At 43.3% G+C, this 26049-nt stretch overlaps 1 protein-coding gene across 1 annotated transcript in view; it reads left to right on the top strand.

The window, feature by feature from the left end:
- Nucleotides 1-26049, top strand: part of SIL1 (SIL1 nucleotide exchange factor) — a 696897-nt gene that overhangs the window by 26433 nt on the left and 644415 nt on the right. Inside the window, exon 2 of the mRNA XM_030212991.1 lies at nt 24474-24585. Coding sequence (XP_030068851.1) covers nt 24484-24585 — 102 coding nt within the window. The 5' untranslated portion in view covers nt 24474-24483. The remainder of the gene's footprint in view (nt 1-24473; nt 24586-26049) is intronic.

Raw genomic sequence — 26049 nt, 5'->3', positions numbered from 1 at the left:
CGGAATGGCCCAGACGTCCCTGGTATGTGGACTTGATCAGGCTCTCAGTGGACGGCCCTCTGCGGCTGCCAGCGGAGAAGGGCCTGTTGCATCAGGGTCCCGTGTTGATGGAGGATCCCTCCCCCTTTGGTCTTACGGCCTGGCTATTGAGCGGTAGCGTCTGAGGAAGAAGGGCTTCTCAGACAAGGTCATCGCCACTATGCTGAGAGCGAGGAAGCGCTCTACTTCTACTGCTTACGCCAGGGTTTGGCGTACCTTTGCATCGTGGTGTGAGGCAGGCTCCCTTTCTCCCTTCACTGCTCCAATTTCTTCAGTGTTGGCATTCCTGCAAGAAGGTCTGGAGAAAGGCCTGTCGCTCAGTTCCCTTAAAGTCCAGGTAGCGGCTCTGGCTTGCTTCAGGGGCCGCCTGAAGGGTGCTTCCCTGGCTTCGCAGCCAGATGTGGTGCGCTTTCTCAAGGGAGTTAATCACCTGCGCCCTCCTCTGCACTCAGTGGTACCTGCATGGAATCTCAATCTGGTGCTAAGAGCCTTGCAGAAGCCGCCTTTTGAACCCTTGTCGAGGGCATCTCTGAAAGACCTGACGTTGAAAGCAGTCTTTTTGGTGGCTATCACTTCAGCCAGAAGAGTTTCCGAGCTCCAGGCGCTATCATGTCGAGAGCCCTTTCTGCAGTTCACTGAGGCAGGAGTGTCTATTCGCACAGTGCCTTCCTTCCTGCCCAAGATTGTTTCTCGCTTCCATGTGAATCAGCAGCTCTGTCTCCCATCCTTTCGTAGGGAGGACTACCCAGAGGAGTACTCTGCTCTCAAATATCTAGATGTGAGACGAGTCATCATCAGATACTTGGAAGTGACCAATGATTTCCGGAAGTCGGATCATCTGTTTGTCCTGTTTGCAGGTCCTCGTAAGGGTCTGCAGGCTGCTAAGCCTACAGTGGCAAGATGGGTCAAGGAAGCCATTGCAGCGGCTTATGTGGCCGCGGGGAAGGTGCCGCCTATCCGGCTGAAGGCTCACTCCACTAGAGCTCAGACGGCCTCGATGGCGGAGGCCAGGTCCGTCTCCTTGGAAGAGATTTGCAAGGCGGCAACTTGGGCATCGGCTCATACCTTCTCCAGGCATTACCGCTTGACTGTGGCTGCTCGGGCGGAGGCCCGGTTTGGAGCTTCAGTGTTGCGGTCAGGGATTTCTATGTCCCGCCCTGGGTGAGTACTGCTTCGGTATATCCCACCAGTCTATGGATTGATCAGCATGATGATATGGAAGGTAAAATTATGTATCATACCTGATAATTTTCTTTCCATTAATCATAGCTGATCAATCCATAGCCCCTCCCAGATATCTGTACTGTTTTTATTCTGGTTGCATTTCAGGTTCAAGTTTAGTCTTCAGTTCCTGTTCAGGAGGACTTCGTGTTCAAGTTTTTTCAATTGGATTCTTCAGGAGTTGAGATGATTTTGTGTTACAGTGAGCTGCTGCATTCCTCTCCCCTCCGTTTTATGGGGCTGGATTGAGACCTAAATTCTGCCGGCGCTCCTTCCCGCTTCGTGCGGCTGTAGGGCAGCTTTGTACCCCTCCCGCTTCGGCGGTGTTAGGGCCAGTCAGCTCCTCCCGCGGTTGCGGTTGCAGGATAAGCCAGATCCCCTTGCATCGGCGGGGTGGTGTCCCTCCCCCGCTCTGCGGGGATGAGCTGGACGGATTCCCCTCCCCCACTTGTGTGGGGATGAGCTGGGTTAATTCCCCTCCCCCGTTTCGGCTGTGGTGAGCTGGGCAGAGTGTCCCTTTGTGGGTGTAATTCTCTAAGTGCTGAGTCCTGCGGATGGAGCTTTGATATTGACATATTGAGGAGTTTCCAGCAGCACATGACCACATATAGGGAGGCAAAAGGATTGCTCTCTATTTCCACCTGCTGGTAGATGGACACAACCCACCAGTCTATGGATTGATCAGCTATGATTAATGGAAAGAAAATTATCAGGTATGATACATAATTTTACCTTTCCACCCTGATAAAAATTACAAAGGTGAAAATAGGCAATTCATGAAAGAAATCCTATGCAAATGAGCTGCACGAACTTTTACCATGTAGCTCAGTAGGGAAGGCTGTCAGGGCATGCACAGAGCAGTCAATCGCTAAGCATGGCTACTTTGTGCATACTTATTCAGTGTTTGCTACACACGGCTTTCATACACTCATACAAGCTGCATATATGAAAGCTGGGTGTAGCTTTTTTTTTCCCCCCACCAAAACTTCTGTGGGGAGATGTTAAGCAGCAAGCCAGTGGAGGGCAAAATACATAAAAAGGATTCTGCCTGGGGAGTGTGCCTCCAGGGCTAGGAGCAGCAGCTGATGGGAGCTCCCCCCTCTGGGTATGCTCTTGGTGGGGCAGTCAGTTCAAATGCTTGCATCGTGGCTGAGGGAGCTGAAAGTTTGTCTGCTCAGGGTAAGGCAGCCTTGGATCTTATTTGCTGGTCTGGCTGTTCAGAGAATTCCTGCTTCCAGCTGGGTACAAACTTTCGGTTTTGCCAGTCTCTAGCTGTGCCTGCCTGCCAGTCTCTCCTGCTCTGGCTGTTTCTTCTGCTGCACAGACTGCAGCGGAATGTCGGGGATACGGCCCGACTTTCGGCCTTCTTTCTGCTTCGCCGCCTGCCTGTCGTCTGCAGCTCTGGCAAAACTACTGCCATGCTACAGCTGCTCCAGGTCTTCTGTTACATTTTCATCAGTAAAGGTAGGCAGGCCTTTCTGTGCATTACTTCTAAATGGCTGAATGCTGATCTGTCCATTTAAATAAATTAGCATGCAATTCCTGTTGTCTGCTGCTGCAAGCATTAAAAAGCCTGCAAAACCCCTCTATGCATCTCTTGCTGAATATCGTGCTCACTAAACTGGCTGGAACTGCTCAAAAAAGTATGTTGCTGGCCTGGTAAGTTTAAAGCATCTCCTCCTTTTCCCCTTGCTTGTTCTTTTCTGAAAACAGGGAAATTGCATAAAGACTTCTTCTAGGGCCTCCCATTCTCCCTGGGGATTAAGCCTTTCCATTTCTTTTGCTTTTTCTACTTTTAGTGGGATCCCCTATCACATCTTCTGTAGCAAAGAGGAATATCTCTTCCAAATTTATATCTTCTTCCTCAGAGTTGGAGCATTCCTGGAATCTGGTGGAAGCCCCTCCATATCAATCCAATGCATTCCAAGGATTAATAGGAATGGTGGTTGTTCACCTCGCCTATCCTGTGAGAATGGGTTCTCCCCAAGTCATTCTTAACCCATATGTAGGTGCCTCCTAACACTGTATCTCCATGTATGTACCTCATATCCACCACACCTTAACATCTTCTTTCAATTTTTAGGCATTTCACTAGGGGACCGACATAAAAGATTGGTTACTTCCAGAGTGGACCTCAAATCCACCACACCTTTTTTTAGGTCAAATAATTTTTATTTGTATTCAATGCAGAACAGCAAGGATTAGCAAATATATAATCTTCTAATAAGAAATTGGTATGTAAATGTATATAGTAAGAAATAGCTAGGTTGGTAGCAACAAATAACTAACAAGAATGACAGTGACGATGGCCAGGCTGGATGCGCCTGCATTGTAAATTAATCATGTTGTAAAAGTCAAGTTGGGATTAGCAATGAAGTTAGTACACATAGAAATAAACATTATAGAGTCAATGGTGGGAAGACCACACCTTTACATTTTCCTTCCCTGTGCTCGACTTTTAGATTCTTTCTTTGGGCCCTGACATAAGAGACTGGTTTCTTCCAGCTTCTAACAAAGCTTCCACTTTGACTCCCACAACCTGTGCCCCTCCTTTCACTGCCTTTCCTATCTGCTCCTAACTAAAGGGGTGACTTAACCCATCCTTAAAAAGAAGCCATCTATGTGTTTATCAGAGCTCCCACAGCAGCGTCCCTCTCCTGGGCTGATGTATTTTTACCTTAGTTCTTAGGTTATTTTTTTTCCCAGAGGGTTCTGGGATTCTAGCTCCTTTTCCGTGGTCTAGCTGCGTCTCCTTATAGGCCGTTCCGCAGTCCCATCGCTGCCACAACTTGTAAGGCTTCTGCCTCTTGGATACCTGCTGCTTTCTCGAATAGACTCCTTAAACCAGGCAGTTCTTCTTTGACAGGGAAGAAGAAAGTCTTAATACAAAAAACACAATTTGTTCTTGAACAGACCCAATGACCTCCACAGAACACCAGTCATTTGTGAGGTGAGTCTGGTGTACATGACTGAGTCCTCTCCAGAGGACTGGGAAGCATGAAATTCCCTTGACACGGCTGGATAATCATGTTATGATTTGCTTGTTCTGCATATGCAGTGGATTAGACCCTTAAAATGGTGCACATGGCAATCCTTGGGAGGCAGCCTGTTTCTTGGTTATTTGCTTTTGTAATTCTGTTCAAAGGAATTCATGACTCAAAAAGCACTCTAATATACATCAGGCTGTCTGTGGATCCCTATAATTACATTATAGCTCTTTTGTTCAACATAGGTCTAGTACAGAGCATCTTGGGTTTGTTTTGCTATGTAATTCCAATGAATGTCAATAATCATAATTGAATTATAGAAATGCTTGGGGAGTCTTATAAAGATTCCTTTAAAGTAGAATTAAGCATGTTTAGTCAAGTCAGAGAGAGATGGAAACATGCATACAGTCTAAAGTTTCTCATTGATGCTGATATTCTGAAATATTAAGTTTTAACACCCCCCCAACACACTAACACCTCCTCATCAGTTTACACATTAATGTGTTCTGTACAAAGGCCCTTGATATAAAAAAAATAAACTAATTAATATACTGGCATAGGTTAAATATGTTCACAGTGCTCTAATGACCTCATTATCAGGCTGTGTGCCAAGTCTCCCAGAGCACAAATTAAATTTGCTTTTGCTTCATTAAAGTAGGCTTACATTCTCATAAGCACAGAATTGGGAGGGGGAAACCTTAGTACAGCAGGCGTTAAATTTAGCATCTGTCGTGGGCCAGTAGCAAATGCTACCATACTGATCTAGGACACTAGAAGTTTAATACTGATGTGAGGTGGTATCATTCACTTTCCTCCAAGGATGTGATAAAAAAAATCAGCCATGCCTCCTCCCCACCAACTTGATGAAAATATCAGCCACCCCTGATCCCACTTAGTCTGAAAATAAAGGCCCAGCCAATCAAAAATCATTTCCTCTCCTTTTCACAGTGATGCTCTGACCCCAGATTCTGGGTATGTTGAACTTGAGACCTCTATAAGGCAGGGTCAGAGATTCACTATATACTGGGTTGGTGGGAGTTAAGGCTCAAATTTCATGTTTATTTGATATACTGCCTATTGGTGAGCCATCTGGGCAGTTACAATAGTATAATTTGACTATCAAAGAAACATGAGACAATTGTTGCTTGCCATGTCCTAAAACTTCCTACACTCAATATTTATCTGAATTTCGTTTAGTTGGTCTAACTGAATTAGGAGTTGACCAAATGGATATGTACAGATCTTGAAGTATTTCATTTATAGGGAGCCACAATACTCTCCTTATGAAGGTCATATAATGGACATATAATAACTCTTCCTCTCTACGATTCCCTAATGTGTCTGTACACACGAACCTTATTCTACCACAACATTACTGTATTTGTTCATACTGGGATTGGCGAACGCCTTTACGGTACTATGTAAGCCACATTGAGTCTGCAAATAGGTGGGAAAATGTGGGATACAAATGTAACAAATAAATAAATAATTATTTTAAAAAAATCATGAAATGAAAACAGAAGTTCCAGTATGTCGTAAAAGAAAAAGATAGAAAGCACACTTCATTTTCTGTCATCTCCTGCCAGTTCCACACACATGTAGAGGTGACTTACTTTTCATTTTTTTTGAGCAACTAGTAGGGTTTTTATTGGCCTGGCTGTTTCCTCCTGCTCGTTTTGGACTTGTAGCCCAGTTCAACACAGGGCTGGGATCTGATACCATAACCTTTCATTTTCCACTACCCAGGGAATTTTCCTCTGTTTTGTATTGCTTCCTAACTTAATTTAGATCCGTCATTAAAACATCTATCGGCAGGGGGCCAAACCCTAGGACAGTAATTATGCATGAGACCCAAGGTGAATAATGTATAGTTATTGTAGTAATCCTTAATTGGCTAGCTGTGCCTCCAGGAGAGGGGTTGGAAATTACTAGACTTGAATATTAACGTGAACTCTTCATTCAGGGGCCTTAAACAACAGAGAAAATTATGGCAGAAAAAGACTATGAGGCATATGCCTCTATATGGTCTGTGTTTGCCCATCCAAACCAACAGCCCAGTCTCTAAAACCTTTTCTTTGTCAGAGATCCTCAGTGCTTGTTCCATGCTTTCTTAAATTCTGATGCTATTGTCTTCTCCAAAGAAGCCAACACCTACAGGAAGTGATCTCTCCACAGGAGAACGAAAGCCAAAACCAACAAACAGTGGATCCAAAAGAGTCCTCTCACAAATGGTGTTTTCCTAAACAAGGTCTTTATTCTGAATCAATAAAAACAACCCGACACGAATCGTGTTTCGGCCGTAAAGGCCTGCGTCAGGGGTCTATAAATATTTCTGAATCAATGAAGAAAACCCGACACGAATCGTGTTTCGGCCATAATGGCCTGCGTCAGGGGTCTATAAATAATTATCACTTATTATTTACCGTGTACAGTTACTGGTTCCTATACATATCGGTCACTTTTTTCAGCTGGTGTTTTGATTCTGATATTATGACACATTTTTTTCATGGCTATCTATTCATGATTTTTATTTTATCTTCTATTTTTCTGGTTTTTAATTAAAATGGCTATGTGAAAGTTCATCTTTTTAATTGTTTTTTTGTTTTTTATATTATATATATACTAGCTGTTAAGCCCGTAAAAATGGGCGAGATTTCCAGCAACCCTCCTTGCCGCCGCTCCCTCCCCCCTCCGTGCCGGGCCCCCTGCCCCCCTGCACTGACCTGACAGCGCCTCTCACCTCCGTGTGGAAGCGCTGCAGGCAGCAGCAGTGCTTCCAAATGGAGGTGAGAGGCGCTGTCAGGTCAGTGCAGGGGGGCAGGAGCGGCGGCGGGGATGGGGGGAGGGTGGAGGTTGGTGCACGCAATGTTCGTTTCCAGGCGGCAGCGTCCAACAGTCCGACTCCATTTCCCTCTCTGTTCCGCCCGCTGACGTCATCACGTCTTGACGCGAGGGCGGGACAGAGAGGGAAGTCTCTACTGCGCATTTGCAGGTGAGTCGGTCACTTGCCATTTATATGTTTCATATATATATATATATAATTTTGTTTCATAAGCTTCTTTTTTGTATTATATTTTATGTGTAAAGTATTAATATATATACACATTTTTCAATTCTCATTTTTAACACTTTTTTTTAGATTTCATCACTGTCCATTTGTTTACATTTTTTACAATAAATTTTTATTTAATTTAATTTTTTTTGTGTCATAGTCTTTTTTGCAATATATGTTTCATCTGTGGAGTATTAATGTATATACGCATGTTTTTGTCTATATACATTTTTTAAATCATATTTTTCAACCTTTTTACATTTCATTATCATCCATGACTTTATTAAATTTATTAGTTTCTGGCTCTAAATGCATATATAATTATCATGTGAAATTTGGTTTTTTACCATTTTTAATTTTACAAAAACGTTTGCATAAATAAAGTTTTTTTTCTATTTTGCATTTTTTTCTTTCCGTTTTTGTTTGTAAAACAAACTATTATTAAAAACTCCTTTGGATAAATAAAATTTGTTTTAAAATGTTCAATTAAGAAATATATATTTTTAATGATTAAGATCAATACATGTTTTTCATACATTTTACAACCATTATATTCATATATATTTATTTATTTACAACATTTGTATTCCACATTTTCCCACCTATTTGCAGGCTCAATGTGGCTTACATATTTCCGTAATGGTGATTACCAGTTCCGGAAAAAAAGAAATACACAGTTAAGGTAGAGGAGACAGAATGGAGTAAGTATTCAGGAAGGAAAGTTCATCTTATAATAAAATCGGGATAACTTAGTTTGAAACAGTCATGAATATTAAACTTCATAATAGTATGAGCGATAGGAAATAAAGAATTAGATATTGTGAAAGTCCAGTGTACATCTTGTTAATTGACAATTAGGGTGTGTTATTATGGTAAGCTTTCTTGAATAAATTGGTCTTCAATAATTTACGGAAATTAATTATATCGTGGGTTGTTTTTATGGTTTTTGGTAGTTTATTCCAGATTTGCGTGGCTATGTAGGAGAAACTAGATGCATATGTTAGTTTATATTGTAGTCCTTTGCAGTTGGGATAATGTAGATTCAGGAACGTTCGAGATGAGCTAGTAGAGTTCCTGGTTGGTAGGTCTATGAGGCCTGACATATATCCCGGAGCTTCACCATGTATGATCTGATGAACCAGGGTGCAAACCTTGAATGCAATGCGTTCTTTTAATGGAAGCTAGTGTAATTTTTCTCTTAAGGGTCTGGCGTTTTCATATTTCATTTTGCCAAATATGAGTCTGGCTGCCGTGTTTTGTGCAGTCTGAAGTTTTTTAATAATTTGTTCTTTGCACCCGCATAGGTAGCATTACAATAGTCTAGTTGGCATAAGACCAGTGATTGTACCAGTCTGCAGAATGTTTCTCTAGGGAAAAAAGGTTTTATTCTTTTGAGTTTCCACATTGAGTGAAACATTTTTTTTGTTGTGTTTTTCGCATGGTTCTCTAATGTAAGGTTTCGATCGATTGTAACTCCTAGAATTTTCAGACTGGGTAAAGGGTAAAGTTTGGGATATTTAAATGAGTGGGCTTGTATTTGTTATGTTGCGATGAGAGAATGAGACATTGTGTTTTGTCTGCATTGAGTTTCAGTTGAAAAGCATCCGCCCATGAGTTCATAATATTTATTTCTAGCATTTATACCCCGCTCTTTCCCGCTCGATAGGTTCAGTGCGGCTTACAAAATTTGGTACAAAGTACCGCATAGATAACATAAAGTATGGTACAAAGTGTCACAGTTGTGATCCAGTTATGTAGAGCAGGACAATAGGAAGAGACGTGGGGAGAGGGTTGTAGTGTGGGTAGTGCTAGTGTTGTGGTTTAGGTTCAAGAGTTAAGTAGGGTTGTTTGGGTAGGCTTGTTTGAAGAGGTAAGTACATTTTCAACAGCTTTCGGAAGGGTAGGTGTTCATTGGTTGTTCGGATGTGTCGAGGTATGGCATTCCAGAGTTGGCTACCTATAACGGAGAAGTTGGATGCATAATAGGTTTTGTATTTGAGGCTTTTGCAAGTAGGAAGATGAAGATTGAGGTATGTTTGAGAGGATTTGGACCCGTTCCTGGTTGGAAGATCGATCAAGTTAGTCATGTAACTTGGAGATTCGCCATGTAGGATCTTGTGGATCATCGTGTGGGCTTTGAAGTTTATGCGTTTCTTGATAGGGAGCCAGTGAAGTTTTTCATGAAGTGGTGTTGTGCTTTCAAATCGTGATTTGCCGAAAATGAGTCTGGCTGCTGTGTTTTGGGCGGTTTGGAGTTTTTTTATGATTTGGGCTTTGCAACCGATGAAAATACTGTTGCAGTAGTCGGCATGAGTGAGTACTGTGGGTTGTACTAGGTTTTGGAAGGTTTTCTGTGGAAGGAATGGTTTTACTCTTTTCAGTACCCACATCATGTTGAACATCTTCTTCGTCGTGGCTTTTGCATGGGTTTCCAGAGTTAGATGTTTGTCTAATGTTACTCCTAGGATTTTTAGATTGTCAGATATTGGAATTGTAACATCGGGGGTGATTAGGGTGGTTGGGAGCTGGGTGCCGTGTTGTGATGAAAGGATTAGGCATTGAATTTTTTCTTTGTTCATTTCCATTTTGAAAGCATTGGCCCAGGATGCTAGGATGTTAATGGCAGTGATTATTTTCTACGAGTTTTCAGTATATGAAAATATATGAAAGCTGTCGTTGATTTCTTTAGTAATTTCTGCCAGGTCATGTTTAAATGGGATGTAGATCGTGACATCATCTGCGTAGATAAAAGGATTAAGGCCTTGGTTGGACAACGCCTTGGCTAATGGTGTCATCATGAGATTAAAGAGGGTCGGCGAGAGTGGTGATCCTTGAGGAACTCCACATTCCGGTTTCCAAGGTGGTGATATAGTTGAGTTTGATATTACTTGATATGTTCTTGTTAAGAAGCCTTTGATCCAGTTAAGTACTTTTCCTGTAATTCCAAAGTATTCTAAGATGTTTAGCAGTATTTCATGGTTAACCATATCAAACGCACTGGACATGTCGAATTGCAGGAGAAGTATGTTATCTCCAGTTGTGATTGTTTGCTTAAATTTGGAAAGGAGAGTGATTAGCACAGTTTTTGTACTGTGATTAGATCTAAATCCTGATTGTGACTCATGCAATATTGAGAACCTGTTTAAGTAATCGGTAAGTTGTTTGGTCACCATTCCTTAAATTAGTTTGACTGCTAAAGGGGTGGATGCTACTGGGCGATAGTTGGTTATATCATTTGCTTTTTTCTTTATGTCCTTAGATATTAGTGTAAGTAATATATTTCCTTTATCACTGGGGAAAAGTCCATGTTGCAACATATGATTTAGGTGTTTTGTAAAATCTGTTATGAATTGTTTAGGGGCGAATCTTATTAGGTTGTTGGGGCATGTATCAAGCTTGCAGAGGGACTTAGCAAACTTATTGATCGCTTACGTATCGGATTCATCAGAAGGATAGTGAAATTAGACCAGATTCTGTCAGCTGGATATTCTTCAGGAGTTGGATCCAAGCAATCTAAGAATGTTTCATGGTCAGTAGTAAAAGATGATAATGTGAGTCGAATCTTAACAATTTTCTCATTAAAGTATGTAGCAAGACTCTCTGCTAATGGAGTATCTGTAGTAGTTGTAATGACTGGGGTGGTATGTAGTAGTTTGTTCACTAGTAGGAAACGTTTATGTGTGTCTTTCTAGTCTGGTCCAATTTTGATTTTGTAGAAGGATCTTTTAGCATGTCGTGTAGCATATTTGTATTTCCTTTGAATTTGTTTCCATGCGTTTAATGTGTGTTCATTTTTTCTTTTATTCAATGCTCGTTCGCATCTCCTAACCTGAGTTTTTAATTTTTTCAATTCTTCATTAAACCAAGGTATCAAATTCTTTCTTTGTGTGGTCTTTGTTCGTAATGGTGCTATATTATCTAGTGTATTTCTGCATCTAGTGTCCCAATCTTGGAGATAATTATTCGTTCCTTGTCATCAAGCAGATGAAGCCATTACGTATGGGTTGTGTCCATCAACCAGCAGGGGGAGATAGAGAGTACTCAGCTTTTCACAGTGCCTCATGGCCAGCCAGCTCCACTGCTTCTTCAGTATTCTCTATCTCCCCAAGCAGGGTGGCTGCAGCTTCTTTGAGCTACATCAAAAATCTGCCTGGGGGTGGCTCCTGGCTTGCCAGTTGTTAGCCGGGGTGTTAGAGGCTATAGCAGCTTCACTTTGAAGGCATATAGGTTAGACCTTTCCCTGCCTTACCCATGCCCCCGTGGATGTGGACATATTAGCTTGCTTTTCCCTGTCCTTTCCCACTCAGTGGATGCAGGCACATTGGTTCGCCTTTCCCTGCCTTTCCCACTCATCTGAGCCTCTGGAGTTCTTATTACCTCTGCTTTCCTCGCAGCGTTAAAAAAAAAAAATGGAACAGAGGTTTTCCTTTGATTCTTCTATGGGACCGGAGCTGTGATACTCGGTCCGGTGAGGTAAGAGTGTTTTCTAACTCCTCCGGGGTGGGCCCGTGATCGGGGCGTTTTTGGCGCAAAACCGCCATTTTGAATTTTCCCGCCGTTTTCGGCGATGGCTGCATAGAATGTAAAGCACTGTACCCGGTGTGGCAAGCGCAAATCAGCAGCGGGGCTCTGTAAATCGTGCTGTACAGGTGTAAGAGCCGACCCGAGCATGGCGAGCGATGATTCTTCCCGCTCAGAGCTGGCAGCGGACGCCATTTTGAATTCTCCGCACGGCATGGCCTCTGTAGAGACGGAGAGCCCTGAGCCCGGGTGGGGGGGGGGGGGGGGGGGGGGGGGGGCTCAAATTGAGGCTATTCAGGGAGCGGGTAGTCACGGACGGGATCTGGGTGCCCAGGGCGAGTTTTTCTCCCCTAATTTTGTGTTGTTATTGCATAAAGCATACATGCTGAAAAGAGCTCTCCCTCAAGGGTCATCTGAGGCCCCTTCTATTGTCCCCCCCGGTGGATTCTGGCCTGGGACTGCCCGCTGAGGCTATTTTCCCTGATAATTGGCATAAAGAAAAGTGTAGAAGGGCTAATTCCCCTTCAGATTGTGGTGCACCTCCTTTTTTCCCCCCGTGGTCGGGCTGTGAGGATTCGGAGAGTTCTGGCAGGCCTTCATGGTCTGAGGAGCCAGAGTCAGGTGCAGAATTACCACAGGATCTGGATGATCCCTCCGCGGTGAGGATTTTCCACTGTGATGAGCTGCCAGCGCTTATTTCAGATGCCCTACAGGTCCTTTCTATTGAAGAGCCTGACAGTGGCATGGCCTCCTCTGTGAATCCTAGGATGGCTAGTACCAAAAAGCCTGCGCGAGCCTTTCCTTTGCATGACTCCACCCAAGAGCTTATTTCTGCTCAGTGGGCTGACCCCGAGGGACCTTTGAAAGTTTCCAGGGCTATGGGGCAATTATACCCTCTGCGTGAGGAGCATTTGGCTCGCTTTGCAAGGCCTAAAGTAGATGCCCTAGTCACTGCGGTGACAAAGAGAACTACCCTCCCTGTAACAGAGAGCTATCAAGCTACAGCCAGAGTGGTGTCAGTACTTCAATCTCTAGGCTGGGTCGTCAATATGGCCAAAAGTCACCTGACCCCCTCGCAATCTCTAGAATATTTGGGGGCCAGGTTCGACACAGATTTGGGCTATGTATACCTACCCGAGCTAAGGCGGTGCAAGCTTCAGAATCAGGTCTGTCTGCTCCTGAGGATGCCCCGCCCGCGAGCTTGGGACATTGTCCAGCTGCTGGGATCGATGACAGCCACATTGGAAGTGGTGCCCTGGGCGAGAGCACACCTGAGACCTCTACAGTATTCCCTACTTCAAAGATGGTCTCCAGTTTCTCAGGATTATCAATGCAGACTTTCTTGGCTCCCTGCGGCCCGACTCAGCATGGAGTGGTGGCTCTCAGACAGCATGCTGCGGCGAGGAATGCAGCTGGCGCTCCCCGATTGGTGTCTAGTAGTGACAGATGCCAGCCTGAAGGGCTGGGGCGCACATTGCAAGGGGAAGCATGCCCAGGGTCTTTGGACACCCGAGGAGTCGGAGTGGTCCATCAACCGCCTGGAGTTGAAAGCGATGTTTCAGGCGCTTCTGGCCTTTCAAGTGACCCTGGAAGGATTGGCTGTCAGAGTGATGTCGGACAACACGACAGCAGTGGCCTACATAAATCGACAAGGCGGCACTCAGTGCAGAGCACTGGCCGCGCAGGCCGAACAGATTTGCCACTGGGCCGAGCTGCATCTTCAGTTTCTGTCGGCAGCTCACATTGCAGGTCAGAGCAACGTGCAAGCCGATTATCTAAGCAGGCATCAGATCGATCCAGCAGAATGGGAACTAGCAGACGAAGTATTCCTGCAGATATGTGCCAAATGGGGCAAGCCCGTGATGGATCTTATGGCGACAAGTTCAAATGCCAAAGTCCCGTGCTTCTTCAGCAGACGGAGAGATCCTCGCTCGGCAGGGTTGGATGCCTTGACTCAGCCCTGGTCTCCGGGCCTACTATATGTGTTCCCTCCGTGGCCCTTGATAGGGTGCGTGCTCCTGCAGATTCGGCTGCACCCAGGAGAAGTGGTCCTCATCGCCCCGGATTGGCCCAGGAGGCCTTGGTATGCGGACCTCCGACAGATGTTAGTGGAGGCTCCCCTTCCTTTACCTCTGGTACTGAACCTGTTGTCACAGGGCCCGGTAGCCATGGAGGACGCCTGCCACTTTTGTCTTATGGCATGGCGATTGAAAGGGCGCAATTGAGGGGCAAAGGCTATTCAAACACAGTCATTTCCACTCTCCTGCAGGCCCGCAAGCGTTCCACTTCCGTGGCTTATGCCAGGATTTGGTGCCAGTTTGAGTCTTGGTGTGCTTCAAAAGCGATCATACCCATGCGGGCTCCTGTCTCGCCGATTCTGGACTTTTTGCAGATGGTGTACAAATAGGCTTGGCCTATAATTCCCTGCGGGTGCAAGTGGCAGCATTGGCCTCCCTTCGTGGTAAGGTTGAAGGCGTGTCTTTAGCTGCTCATCCAGATGTGGCACGGTTTCTTAGTGGGGTGCTTCGGCTCCGGCCTTCCGTGCGAGCACCCTGTCCAGCTTGGAACCTGGGGCTAGTTTTGAAGGCCTTGCAGGCTTCTCCTGAGCATCGGAGAAAGATTTGACACTAAAGGCCGTTTTTCTTGTGGCCATTACTTCAGCGAGACGGGTGTCAGAGCTCCAGGCGCTGTCCTGTAGATACCCATTTCTGCAATTCTCAGAGTCCGGGGTCATGGTTCAGACCGTGCCTTCCTTCATGCCTAAGGTGGTTTCAGCGTTTCACCTAAACCAGCCTATTTTCTTGCCCTCCTTTGATAAGGAGGAGTTTCCAGAATCTTTTGGGCAGTTGCACCTGTTGGATGTGCGCAGGACTCTGCTGCAGTATCTGCGAGTTACTATGTCTTTCAGGATCTATGATCATCTGTTTGTTTTGCTATCAGGTCCTCGCAGAGGGTCTCCAGCGTCTAAAGCCGCTATTGCCCACTGGCTCAAAGAAACTATCTTTTCAGCTTATCTACTTGCCGGCTGGTCTCCGCCTGTAGCCTTTAAGGCGCATTCTACCAGAGCGATTTCTTCCTCTTGGGCTGAAACTGGAGCACTCTCTCGTCAAGAGATATGCAGTGCAGCAACATGGGCTTCTAAGCTCTCTTTTGCCCGACATTACAGGCTGGATGTGGCTGCTAGGAGGGATGCGCGTTTTGGAGCACAAGTGCTAGCGTGTGGTGTGACCTGTTCCCACCCTATATAGGGATTGCTTTGTTACATCCCATACGTAATGGCTTCATCTGCTTGATGACAAGGAAGGGATTACAGTGTTAATTGCCTGATTAATCATGATTATAATATTTAATTACACTATTAACCACTGAAACCATCTTCTCTTGCATTTCCACCCTGACAGTGCAAAATACAGACAGGAGATGTAAATTCTCAAAACTGACATTTTTCAATTACCAAACTGAAAATAAAATCATTTTTCTTGTCTTTGTTGCCTGTTAATTTTATTTTTCTAATCATCTTGTGTGCTGTGTGTGCCCTCCTGTCCATTCACTATTTCTTTTCTTACCTTTTTTCTTCACTTCGTCCTATATTCATCCTGTTGTTAGTCTAGAGGAGCAGTTGGCTCAGTGGAATTCAGTGCTAGCTACAATGCTGGATGCTGTTGCCCCAAGGAGAGCCTATATTCCATCAACCAGCTATGCCTGAAAGAATAAGCCATGGTTTGAGGACCATCTAAAGCTGATACATAGGCAACTGTCACTTTGAATAACTCTGGAAGGACCAAGGAGTCTACTGCGTGCACTAGTCGGAGAGTGGAGCGCAAAACCCTGTGGTGCAATGAATGCCTGAAAGTTTGCAGACTACAAACTAAAATTCTGAAGTATGTCCCATTACTATAAGCGAAGATGACTAAAAATTAAAAAAGATGACACTTCAGATAAAAATCCAGTTAAATAATACAAGTTTAATGGTCAGTGAACAAGATAAAAAATACAATTTAAATTCCGTGAACAAGACTCGACATAGCTGTGTTTTGGCCTACAGGGCCTGCATCAGGAGTCTTTCAACATCAGCTGTGTTGAGTCTTGTTCATGGAACATTTAAATTGTATTTTTTATCTTGTTCACTGACCATTAAAATTGTATTTTTTAACTGGATTTTTATCTGCATCGTCGTCTTTTTTTAATTTTTTAGTCATCTTCGCTGTTTTGTACTCTTTGTTTTTTTGCGAAGACTTGTTCTGTTTTTGTATTATTTGACCATTACTATAAGCATCAGATTAGTGCAGCTAAATAATGACATTTTTCGGACTTGATTCAAAAGACACTAAATTCCAAGAATATTCTATCCTGCAGTACCAGCTACAAGATTCTGTTTGAATTCACCTCTTACAGCAGATGACTTAGCTTTAAGACAGTCCTTTGAGAATTCCGCACAGAAGTCAGCATTACATGCACAGCCGCTTCTGGTTAGTATAGGGGCAGAGCCATCTACTGACTCTCTTGCCACTCATAAGAAAAGAATAACCATACTGGGTCAGACCAATGGTCCATCTAGCCCACTATCCTGCTTACAACAGTGACCAATCCAGGTCACAAGTACCTGGCAGAAACCTGACCACCCAAGGACAGATAGATATTCAGCTACACTCAGCCTATGAGCCCAAGCATTTCTGGTATCATTTTGACTGGAGCCAAGTAGTCAAATCCCTGAAGATGGTGTGAGATTTGAGAGTCCCATATTAACAGTGGTAGACCGTGCTATACACACCGTCAAAACTACTGTGGCACTGTCCGATCCTATGCCAACATTTTTAGTAAAACGCTTTGCTGGATTTTTCCTTTTCTATATAGCTCATTTGATACAGACTAGTCTCATTGAGGACACAGTACCATTTATTTGGAAAGCAGCCACTGTATGGCCAAAACTTAAATATGTCCACCAAAACAGAGATCTTGTGAGTATATACAGTCCAATAGTGCAGCTTCTTTTTCTCTCCAAGGTTGCGGAGTATGATATATTAGACAACCTAACAGAATATGTGGAAACCCACCAGATCCTGCAGTATAATCAGAAGTTTCCGTCCCACCATAGTACAGAGACTGCTTTGCTAGGGACAATACATCTATTCAGTTGGAATCGGTAAACGTTCGGTTCTTTTCTGTCACTAGATCTGATGGCAGCCTTTGATATGGTGGACCAAGGACTACTTCTGTTCCACCTAGCAGATGGGGAGTTACTGGACACGTACTTTAGTGGCTCCATTTCTATCTCACTGACAGGACTTACAGGGTTATCTGGCAAAATGCTACTTCCGCCTCTTTTCAATTTCCCTTCTTGCGCCAATGCTGTGTAATATTTTCCTGGCTCCAGTAACAGTTCTGATACAATTGCTGGGACTGATACCATTCATTTACATGGATGACATACAGATTCTGGCGCCTTTGGATTCCATGGGTGCCCCCTCATTGGCAACAATTGGATACTTGGCTGAGGGTGAATAAGCTACAGCTTAATGTCCAGAAAACTTGCTTTCAAATATTTAGTAGGGCTCAACAATCCTGGACTCTGCTGTCTCTCACTATAGGCAGGGATATTGTGGTGCCTAGTGATTTCCATTAAAGCACCGGTAGTCATATTGGACTTAAATCTATCTTTTAAACTGTATATGGCATCTATGGTCAAGACTTACTTATTTCATTTGCAGTGCCTTAGGTCAGTCATCAAGATGCTTGTAACAGGGTTTATAGGACACTGCCCTTCACTCTTAAGAAAAGTCCCTCTTTAATTAGCCTGGGCCACCTTAAAAGTACAGATCCCGCCCCATGAGGAAGTAAGCCAGAGTCACTATGGGAAGTATAAAAGACAGGGCCAGGTAGAAGTTAAGGAGGCCCAGGGAGGAAGGAATTGAAGCTGAATCCTATGCCCTTGCTGAACACATATAGCTGTTGTGACCTGGCCGAGGTAAGCCATTGCTAATACCGAACTAAATATTGCATGTTTGCTTTGATGTCTGGCAGAAGCCGGACCTGTACCACTGAGAAAAGACAAAAACTAAAAGGCTGTGTTTGGGATGTGGCAACCCCAGCAGTCACAAACTGTGTTAGTCCTGCTGCTAGAGGCCTGCTTGATATCTCTTTTCTGAACCGTACAGGTTCACCCACACTGTGTCTTGGGCCCTGTGAAGGAACAGGCCAGGGGAGTTCTGTAAATAAATAGTTATTTTGTGTTCATCCCATTTGTCCAGCTGCATTATTTCACGGGTTCACTTCCAACCCTCGCTTGGGGTATCACAGGAGCTTGTCCTGCCTAAGGAAGCAGGATCCATGAACTCCAGGGCTCTGGGTTTGTCAGCGAGATAACGCTGGGTGGGCAAAAGGGGTTAGGTCTGGCCTAGTTAGGGGGGGCGTGTAGTCAGTGACGGGCAGGCAAGCTTTTGTTTTGTATACTGGTACACTGCACAATCTGGGTTGCTAACAGCCAAAACATGAAGAGGCTACTGCAGGCCTTGGTGGAGGATGTCAAACACAGAAGAAAGCGGACCTCCGCAATGGGAAAACCAAGAAAAGAACACGGCGAAGGTGACAAGATGGATGACGCCAAATAAACTTCTACTGGACTGAGCCCAGTAGAAGTTTGTATGGCGTCATCCATCTTGTCACCTTCGCCGTGTTCTTTTCTTGGCCTTGGTGGAGGGCCAGCTACAGTTGATACAGGCGCACTTCGAGCAGAAGCAACAGCAGTGTTGCAGAAGCTTTTAGAACTTGAACAGAGCTCTCAGGCCCAAGCAGGGATAGCTTCCCAGGCACCTAGCCTGTTAGCAATTCCTCTGATTTCAGGGTTAAAGAAAATGGTGCTGGAAGATGACCCAGACTGTTTCACGGGCTCACTCCAAATCCTCATTTGGAGTCTCACAATGCTCCACGTACCTTTATCTATGCTTTTGTTATCACGCGCATAGTTTACTATAATACACTTTTGAAAGGGGGTCATCCAAAGGGAGATCAAGCGGCTGCAATTAATTCAGATTGTCCCTGTTAAATTGCTCCATAAAGCAAAATCATTTGACCAGATGATACTCCTGCTGTAACTTAAATACATAAGCATCGCCATGCTGGGACAGACCAAGGGTCCATCAAGCCCAGCACCCTGTCACCGACAGTGGCCAAAAGAACAAGCAATTGTCCTGCCCACCCTAGAAATACTGTATTATTCCCTCGTCCATTCAATAACATTCTATGGCATTTTCCTCCTGGAAGCTGTCCAACCGTTTTTTGAAGTCCACTAAGTTAACTGCCTTAACCACCTTTTCCGGCAGCGAATTCCAGAGTTACGTTGAGTGAAGGAAACTTTCCTCCGATTCGTTTAAATTTACCACACTGCAGCTTCATCAACCATGCCCCCTTGTCCTAGTATTTTTGGAAAGCGTAAACAGACGCTCCACATCGACCCGTTCCATTCTACTCATTATCTTATAGACCTCTATCATATCTCCCCTCAGCCGCCTTTTCTCCAAGCTGAAGAGCCCCAGCCTCTTCAGCCTATCCTGATAGGGAAGTCGTCCCATCCTCTGTATCATCTTTGTCGCCCTTCTCTGCACCTTTTCTAATTCCACTGTGTCTTTTTTGAGGTGCGGTGACCAGAATTGAACACAATACTCGAGGTGCAGTCATACAATGGCAGAATAATATCCTTATTTTTGTTTTCAATCCCTTTCCTAATGATACCTAACATTCTATTTGCTTTCCTAGCCGCAGCAGCACATTGAGCAGAAGTTTTCAACGTGTCATCAACGACGACACCTAGATCCCTTTCTCGGTCCGTGACTCCCAACGCATAACCTTGCATAACGTAGTTATAGTTTGGGTTCCTCTTTCCCACATGCATCACTTTTGGAGGACCACCAGGGGGAGGGAGAGGTAGAATGAAAGATGCTGGTGTGGGGGAGGGTGGCAGGAGAGGAAGAGATGCCGGAAGGAGCAAGAGTGAGAGATCAGACCACAAGAGGGAGAGGAAAGGGAGAGAGTGAGAGAGATGCCAGGTCATGAGGCAAGGAGCCTAATGCGTTAATTATGTTAAATTCATTAACATAAGTTAAAATGTTGACACGTTAATAATGCATTAAATGTGGAACCCTATTTTTAAGCTCTCTTGCTTAGTATTGAAACCAAAAAGGCTCATTTTGATCTCATTAAGCCATCAAATCTTCTCCTGTATTTGTGTAGTGTCCTCAAAGTGTTTCTTTGCAAATGCAGTTTGTTGCATTATTATTATTACATTTGTACCCCACATTGTCCCACCTATTTGCAGGGTCAATGTGGCTTACATAGTACCGTAAAGTCGTTCTTATATGACATCCTTCTTGCCACCCTCCTATACAGACCTTGTTTGTAGTGCATTCTTGAAATCGTTGATTTTCTCCTATCTCAACAAGAGACCTCTGTACTACTTTGAATATTTCTTAGGCTCACAAAGACCTTCCTCATCAGTTTCCTTAACTGACAGTTACTGACTTTGGAGGCAGTATCTTGGCATTGCCAGACTTTTTCCACTTCATAGTGATGGACCTGAAGTGTCTCAAGGGATATTCAAACACACTGAAATTTTCTTATAGCCTTCCTCTAATGTACACCTTTGAATAACTTTGTATTGGAGTTCTTTTAGCAATTACATATTCAGCATGTTTAGACTTTGCTTCAAATTCATGTGCAGAAAATGGAAACAGCTCCACTGTTTATCCAGGAGTATTTGAATTTATTTATTTATTTATTTATTTATTTATTGCATTTGTATCCCACATTTTCCCACCTCTTTGCAGGCTCAATGTGGCTTACAATGTGTCGTTATTAATAGATAATAGATTGGGAGAAAAAATTAGTGTTACATAAAGAATGATGTAGTCGAAATTTAAACAAGCAGATATAAGCAGAAGCAGTGTTGATAATGGTTAAGGTAAAGATGTATTAAATTCATAGTTGTTGACCTTATTGGTATGCCTTGTTGAAGAGGTGGGTCTTCAGAGATTTATGAAAGTTAGTTCATAAATAGTTTATAGGTTGCGCGGGCAATGCAACCATAGCTGTGTGCTCAGATAGGAGAAGTTTGATGCATGCGTTAGTTTGTATTTTAGGCCTTTACAACTGGGGAAATGAGATTGAGGAATGTGCGGGATGAACTTTTAGCGTTCCTGGGTGGCAGGTCTACCAGATCTGACATATAGGCTGGGGCATCTCCGTGAATGATTTTATGAACTAGAGAGCATACCTTGAACTTGATGCGTTCTTTGAGTGGAAGCCAATGTAATTTTACCCTTAGAGGTTTAGCACTTTCATATATTGTTTTTCTGAATATTAGTCTAGCTGCGGTGTTCTGGGCGGTTTGGAGTTTTTTGATGATATGCTCTTTACAGCCAGCGTAGAGTGCCTTGCAATAATCTAGGTGACTAAGCACTATTGACTCTACCAGGTTTCTAAAGATGGTCCTTGGGAAGAAAGGTCTTATTCTTTTTAGTTTCCACATTGAGTGAAACATCTTCTTGGTTGTATTTTTCGCATGACTTTCAAGTGTTAGATGCCGGTCAATGATAACTCCAAGAATTTTCAACGTGTCCGAGACGGGAAGGGATAATTTTGGTGTGTTTATGGTGGTGAATTTGCTCGTGTTATATTGTGAGGTGAGTATAAGGCATTGTGTTTTTTCTGCGTTAAGTTTCACTTGAAAAGCATCCGCCCATGACTGCATGATATGAAACTTTGGTTGATGTCTATTATTTATTGCATTTGTATCCCACATTTTCCCACCTTTTTGCAGGCTCAATGTGGCTTACAGTGTCGTTGGTGATTTCCATTAAATCATGTTTGAATGGGATGTAAATCGTTACATCATCTGTGTATATGTATGGATGAGGTTTTGATCGGATAATAATTTGGCCAAGGGTGTCATCATTAGGTTGAAGAGAGTCGGCTGAGAGGGAGGATCCTTGAGGAAACTCCACATTCAGGTGTCCATGTATCTCAGGTGGTCGAGTTGGAGGTCACTTGGTAAGATCGTGTGGTTAGGAAGCCTTTGGACCATTTGAGGACGTGCCTCCAATTCCAAAGTATTCAAGGATGTGTAGTAATATTCCATGATCAACCATGTCAAAGGCACTGGACATGTCGAATTATAGAAGAAGTATGTTGTATCTAGTTGCGATCACTTGTTTAAATTTGGTCAGGAGAGTGATTAGTACTGTTTCGGTACTGTGGTTGGCCCGGAATCCTGATTGGGAGTCGTGCAGTATGGAGAATTTATTTAAGTATTTGGTGAGTTGATTGGTCACCATTCCTTCCGTTAATTTGGTTATCAGAGGAATAGATGCTACTGGGCGGTAGTTGGTTAAGTCGTTTGTGCTTTTCTTTGCATCTTTGGATATGGGGGTGAGTAATATACTTCCTTTGTCCTTTGGGAAGAGTCCGTTTTGTAACATATAGTTTCAGATGCTCCGTGATGTCTGTTATGGGTTGTTAGGGCATATATCTAATTTGCAGTGAGATTTAGCGAACCTGTTTAGCTTTTTGGAGATGTCGTCTTCCGATAGCGTCTCGAAGGTCGGTCCGGTTCTGTCCGCTGGGTATTCACCAGTGTTGGGTCTAGGCAATCAAGGAGTTTTGTGTAGTCGATGGTGTTGACAGGCATCAAGCGACGTAGTTTTGTGATTTTTCTCTTTGAAGTATGTCGCAAGGTTGCCTGCTGCTGGTTTGTCTGTACTGTTAGAAGTCACTGGTGTGGTATCCAGTAGTTTGTTCACGAGTTGGTAGAGTTTGTGTGTGTCCTTGTAGTCTGGTCCAATTTTATGTTTGTCTTATGTTGCATTTATATTTTCTTTGTAGTTGTTTCCAGGCGATGAGTGTGGAGTCGTCTTTCTTTTGTTCCATGCTCGTTCTAATCTTCTAACTTGTGTTTTTAGCTTTTTTAGTTCTTCGTTGAACCATGGTATTGAGTTCTTCTGTGTGAGGTTCTGGTTTGAAGTGGTGCTATGTTGTCTAATATGTTCTGCATCTATTGTCCCATTCTTGAAGGAATTGGTTTGTATATGTCTTTATAGACCATTCATTATCATAGAATGTTGCCAAAATATTAACGGATCTATTTTGCCTCTCGTGGTATAGGTTATTCGTTCTTGTTTGGGGGTGAATTTTTCATTCGCCATTGGAGGGAGAAGCTCAGCTAGAGGGAATGGGCACAGGTAGACTTTTATTTAATTTATTATGGGCCTTGTTAAGACAATTTTTGAAAATGGAACAAATTTGGATTTACTATGGTTGTGAAGATTTATGCAATAATGACTTTTTGGTTTCTTGATATTTCTATCAGCTTTTCATTTTGAAAAGCACAGAGTATGTTTTGTAGGTCAAGTGACACAAATTCCTACTTTATTACATTGTATGAGCATTTTTATAAACATCAGATTATGAAACAGTACAAGGATGTGAATACGTTTATAAAGCATTTATATGGTGTGATGGCTCCATGTGGTTCTAATGAAGATCATATGGAAGTAGGCGTTCATAAGCATTAAACACTGGTGTGAACAAAATAAAATGATCCATTTCAAACTCTATTTTCACATTAACAAAATTCTGTAAATAAAATTTTCAAGGATTATTACTTTAATAATTGTGTGTTCTACCAGCCAGCTGAACTATTTGAATACAATAGTGGCAGTTCTTCTGATGAAGAAGGTAGGAACAGAGCAGTGAACTGCTATGAATTTACAGCCTGTCTCACTGATACAGACTACTCAGTAATTACTGTGGATTCTTTTGGATTCGTATTGAGTAAATGAAACCTTTATTAGAGGAGCTAAATCTACAATGATATATACAATGGTTAGCACATATACAAAGATTAGCTGTATACACACAATGATTAGCTAAACAATCATTACATCACTGGTCTCTACATCTAAGCAATGCCAAGAGTTCTTAGACCAGGAAAAGAAGCAATACATACACTATACATACAATCATCACTGGTCCTTACACCATCCAGGCTCTTATCAGCTGGGGGGGGGGGGGGGGGGTGCGTTACAGCGAAAGCCAGGAGCTTTTTAGACCAGGAACAGATCCTCTGCGCAGTACGTACGTTACTCATAGATGACCTCCCACTCTGCTGTGACAAGCCCTCCCTTTTTATTAGGCTCTGAGCTCATGTTCAGAAGCTAGGGAAAGTTACAGAATGCTTCTAAGGAAAATTACAGAATGCTTCTCTGTTTAGGTAAACAAAGCCATACAGTGGGAACGTGGACACATGTTTTCCAACTCCAGGTGGCCAGGCTGGCCCTGGAAACAAGAACCACCTCTCCTTTGCGCACCAAATTAGTTAGAGCTGTGTCTTCTGCATTCCATCTTATTTTTACACAATCAACAGTTAAACAATCATTTTTAAAACAGGAACTTACTTCTAATCAACAATACAGACCCCGAGTGCACTGGTTGGTCAAGACAGAGATGAAAAAACAATCTTTAAAATTCACTTCCTTTACAAGCAGTTACCAAGAAAAGGATTCGTATACCTTTCAATAATCTCTGCTATGGACAAGGGGTGCTTGTTGACAGCTGTGAATGTCTTCTAAGAGATGGTGTATGATTTGGGTTTTTTTTTGTTTCAGGCTGGCTATAATGAATCCCTGTGCATACCTGGAATGTGGGTCTGTAAAATGGAGCCTAATCTTGCTCCTTTCAGTCTCTCTCTTCCGTTCCTGCTTGAGTGAACAAATCCCGGTAAGTTTCCTTGAGTAGTTGACTTGATTTTTGCCACTGATGAGGACAGGGTTTTGTTGTAATAATTATGGTGTTTTTTTTGGTATTTGCTCATGAATAAGGGATCCTTTTATTAAGCTGCGGTAAGTGCTAGCAAGTGCTTCCTGCAGCTTAAAAGGGCTTATGGTTGGAATGCGCTTGGGTGTTCTGGGTAAATTCCAAGCGTGTACCGCTACCTACATGCTAAATATAGCTTTTATTTTTGTCCGGGGGCTGTTTGTGTATGGTGGGGGATGGGCCAGAGAGTTGGCATGCATGTGCTAATCAGCGTATCTATATTAGTCCTCTCTAGCTGATTTGCACAGGATTACCGTGTGAGCCCATATTTTCTACAAAATGAGTGGTAGTAAGTGCTCACGATAATTGTTTTTAATGCCCACATGCTAATGGCAACATTAGCACATGGCCATTAATAGAATAAATAGAAAATTAGCGCCTGGGAAAGTCCTGCCTAAGGGCGTACAAGGCCACTTTGACTGCAGGTTAATAAAAGGAACCGTTAGTGAATTTTGGTGACTTTAGTTAAAATCTGTGACTTTATGAAAGAGAGGTTTTGGTCCGTGTAGTGACATCCTACGTAATTATTTATTTAAACATTTTTTATTCCATCATTCACAGCGGATTACAATGAAACGCACGCAATTAAGAACAACAGTGTGTGGTTGCATTCAAAGCAGGGGATTCAATAATACACACTTATCAATGAAAAAGTATTTTTTCACTCAATACACAATTAAACTTTGGAATTTGTTGCCAGAAGATGTGATGAAAGCAGTTAATATAGTTTGGTTTAGAAAGGCTTTAGACTAGTACCCGAAGGTCAATATACCATTATTAGCTAGGTAAACTTTGGAAAGCCACTACTAATCTCTTGGGATTGCCACGGTTTAATAAAAGGGCCCCTACAACACTTATAGTTTTATGATTCTTAACTACACCCTTTGAAAATTAGCTTGCATTACCCCTGGCATCTTCCTTCTATCTCCTGCTCTCTTTTCTCCCATCTGATGGATTCTACTGCCCTTATACAACGCCTAATATGCTTAGTTGAATCTGCTGTTCTTCCTGTCAGCTCTTCAGCTTCCTTACTTTAATGACCCCCCCCCCCCCCCAGAAGGTTTTGATTCCTGATATTTTGTGGAGGTTTGCAGCAGGGTCTGGATCATGGCCTGGTATTGGGCTCTCCAGTTTTTGGAGCAAGGTAAAGGGCATCTCTCTGGCTTTGAATGGGGAGGTGGTCCGGTTCCTGAAATTTGTTCCACATATGCACCCTCCATTACGTCCATCTGTTCTTTTGTGGGACCTGAATTTGGTCCTCCAAATGTTTGCTGAAGCTCTGTTTGAACTGCTCAGTTCGGCTTCCATCAAGGACTTCACACTCAAGATAGTTTTTCTGGTGGCTATCACCTCAGCCCAGAGAGTAGC

This window comes from Microcaecilia unicolor, chromosome 8 (assembly GCF_901765095.1).
Source record: "Microcaecilia unicolor chromosome 8, aMicUni1.1, whole genome shotgun sequence".
Lineage (NCBI taxonomy): Eukaryota > Metazoa > Chordata > Amphibia > Gymnophiona > Siphonopidae > Microcaecilia > Microcaecilia unicolor.
This window is presented reverse-complemented; position numbering and strand designations above follow the sequence as displayed.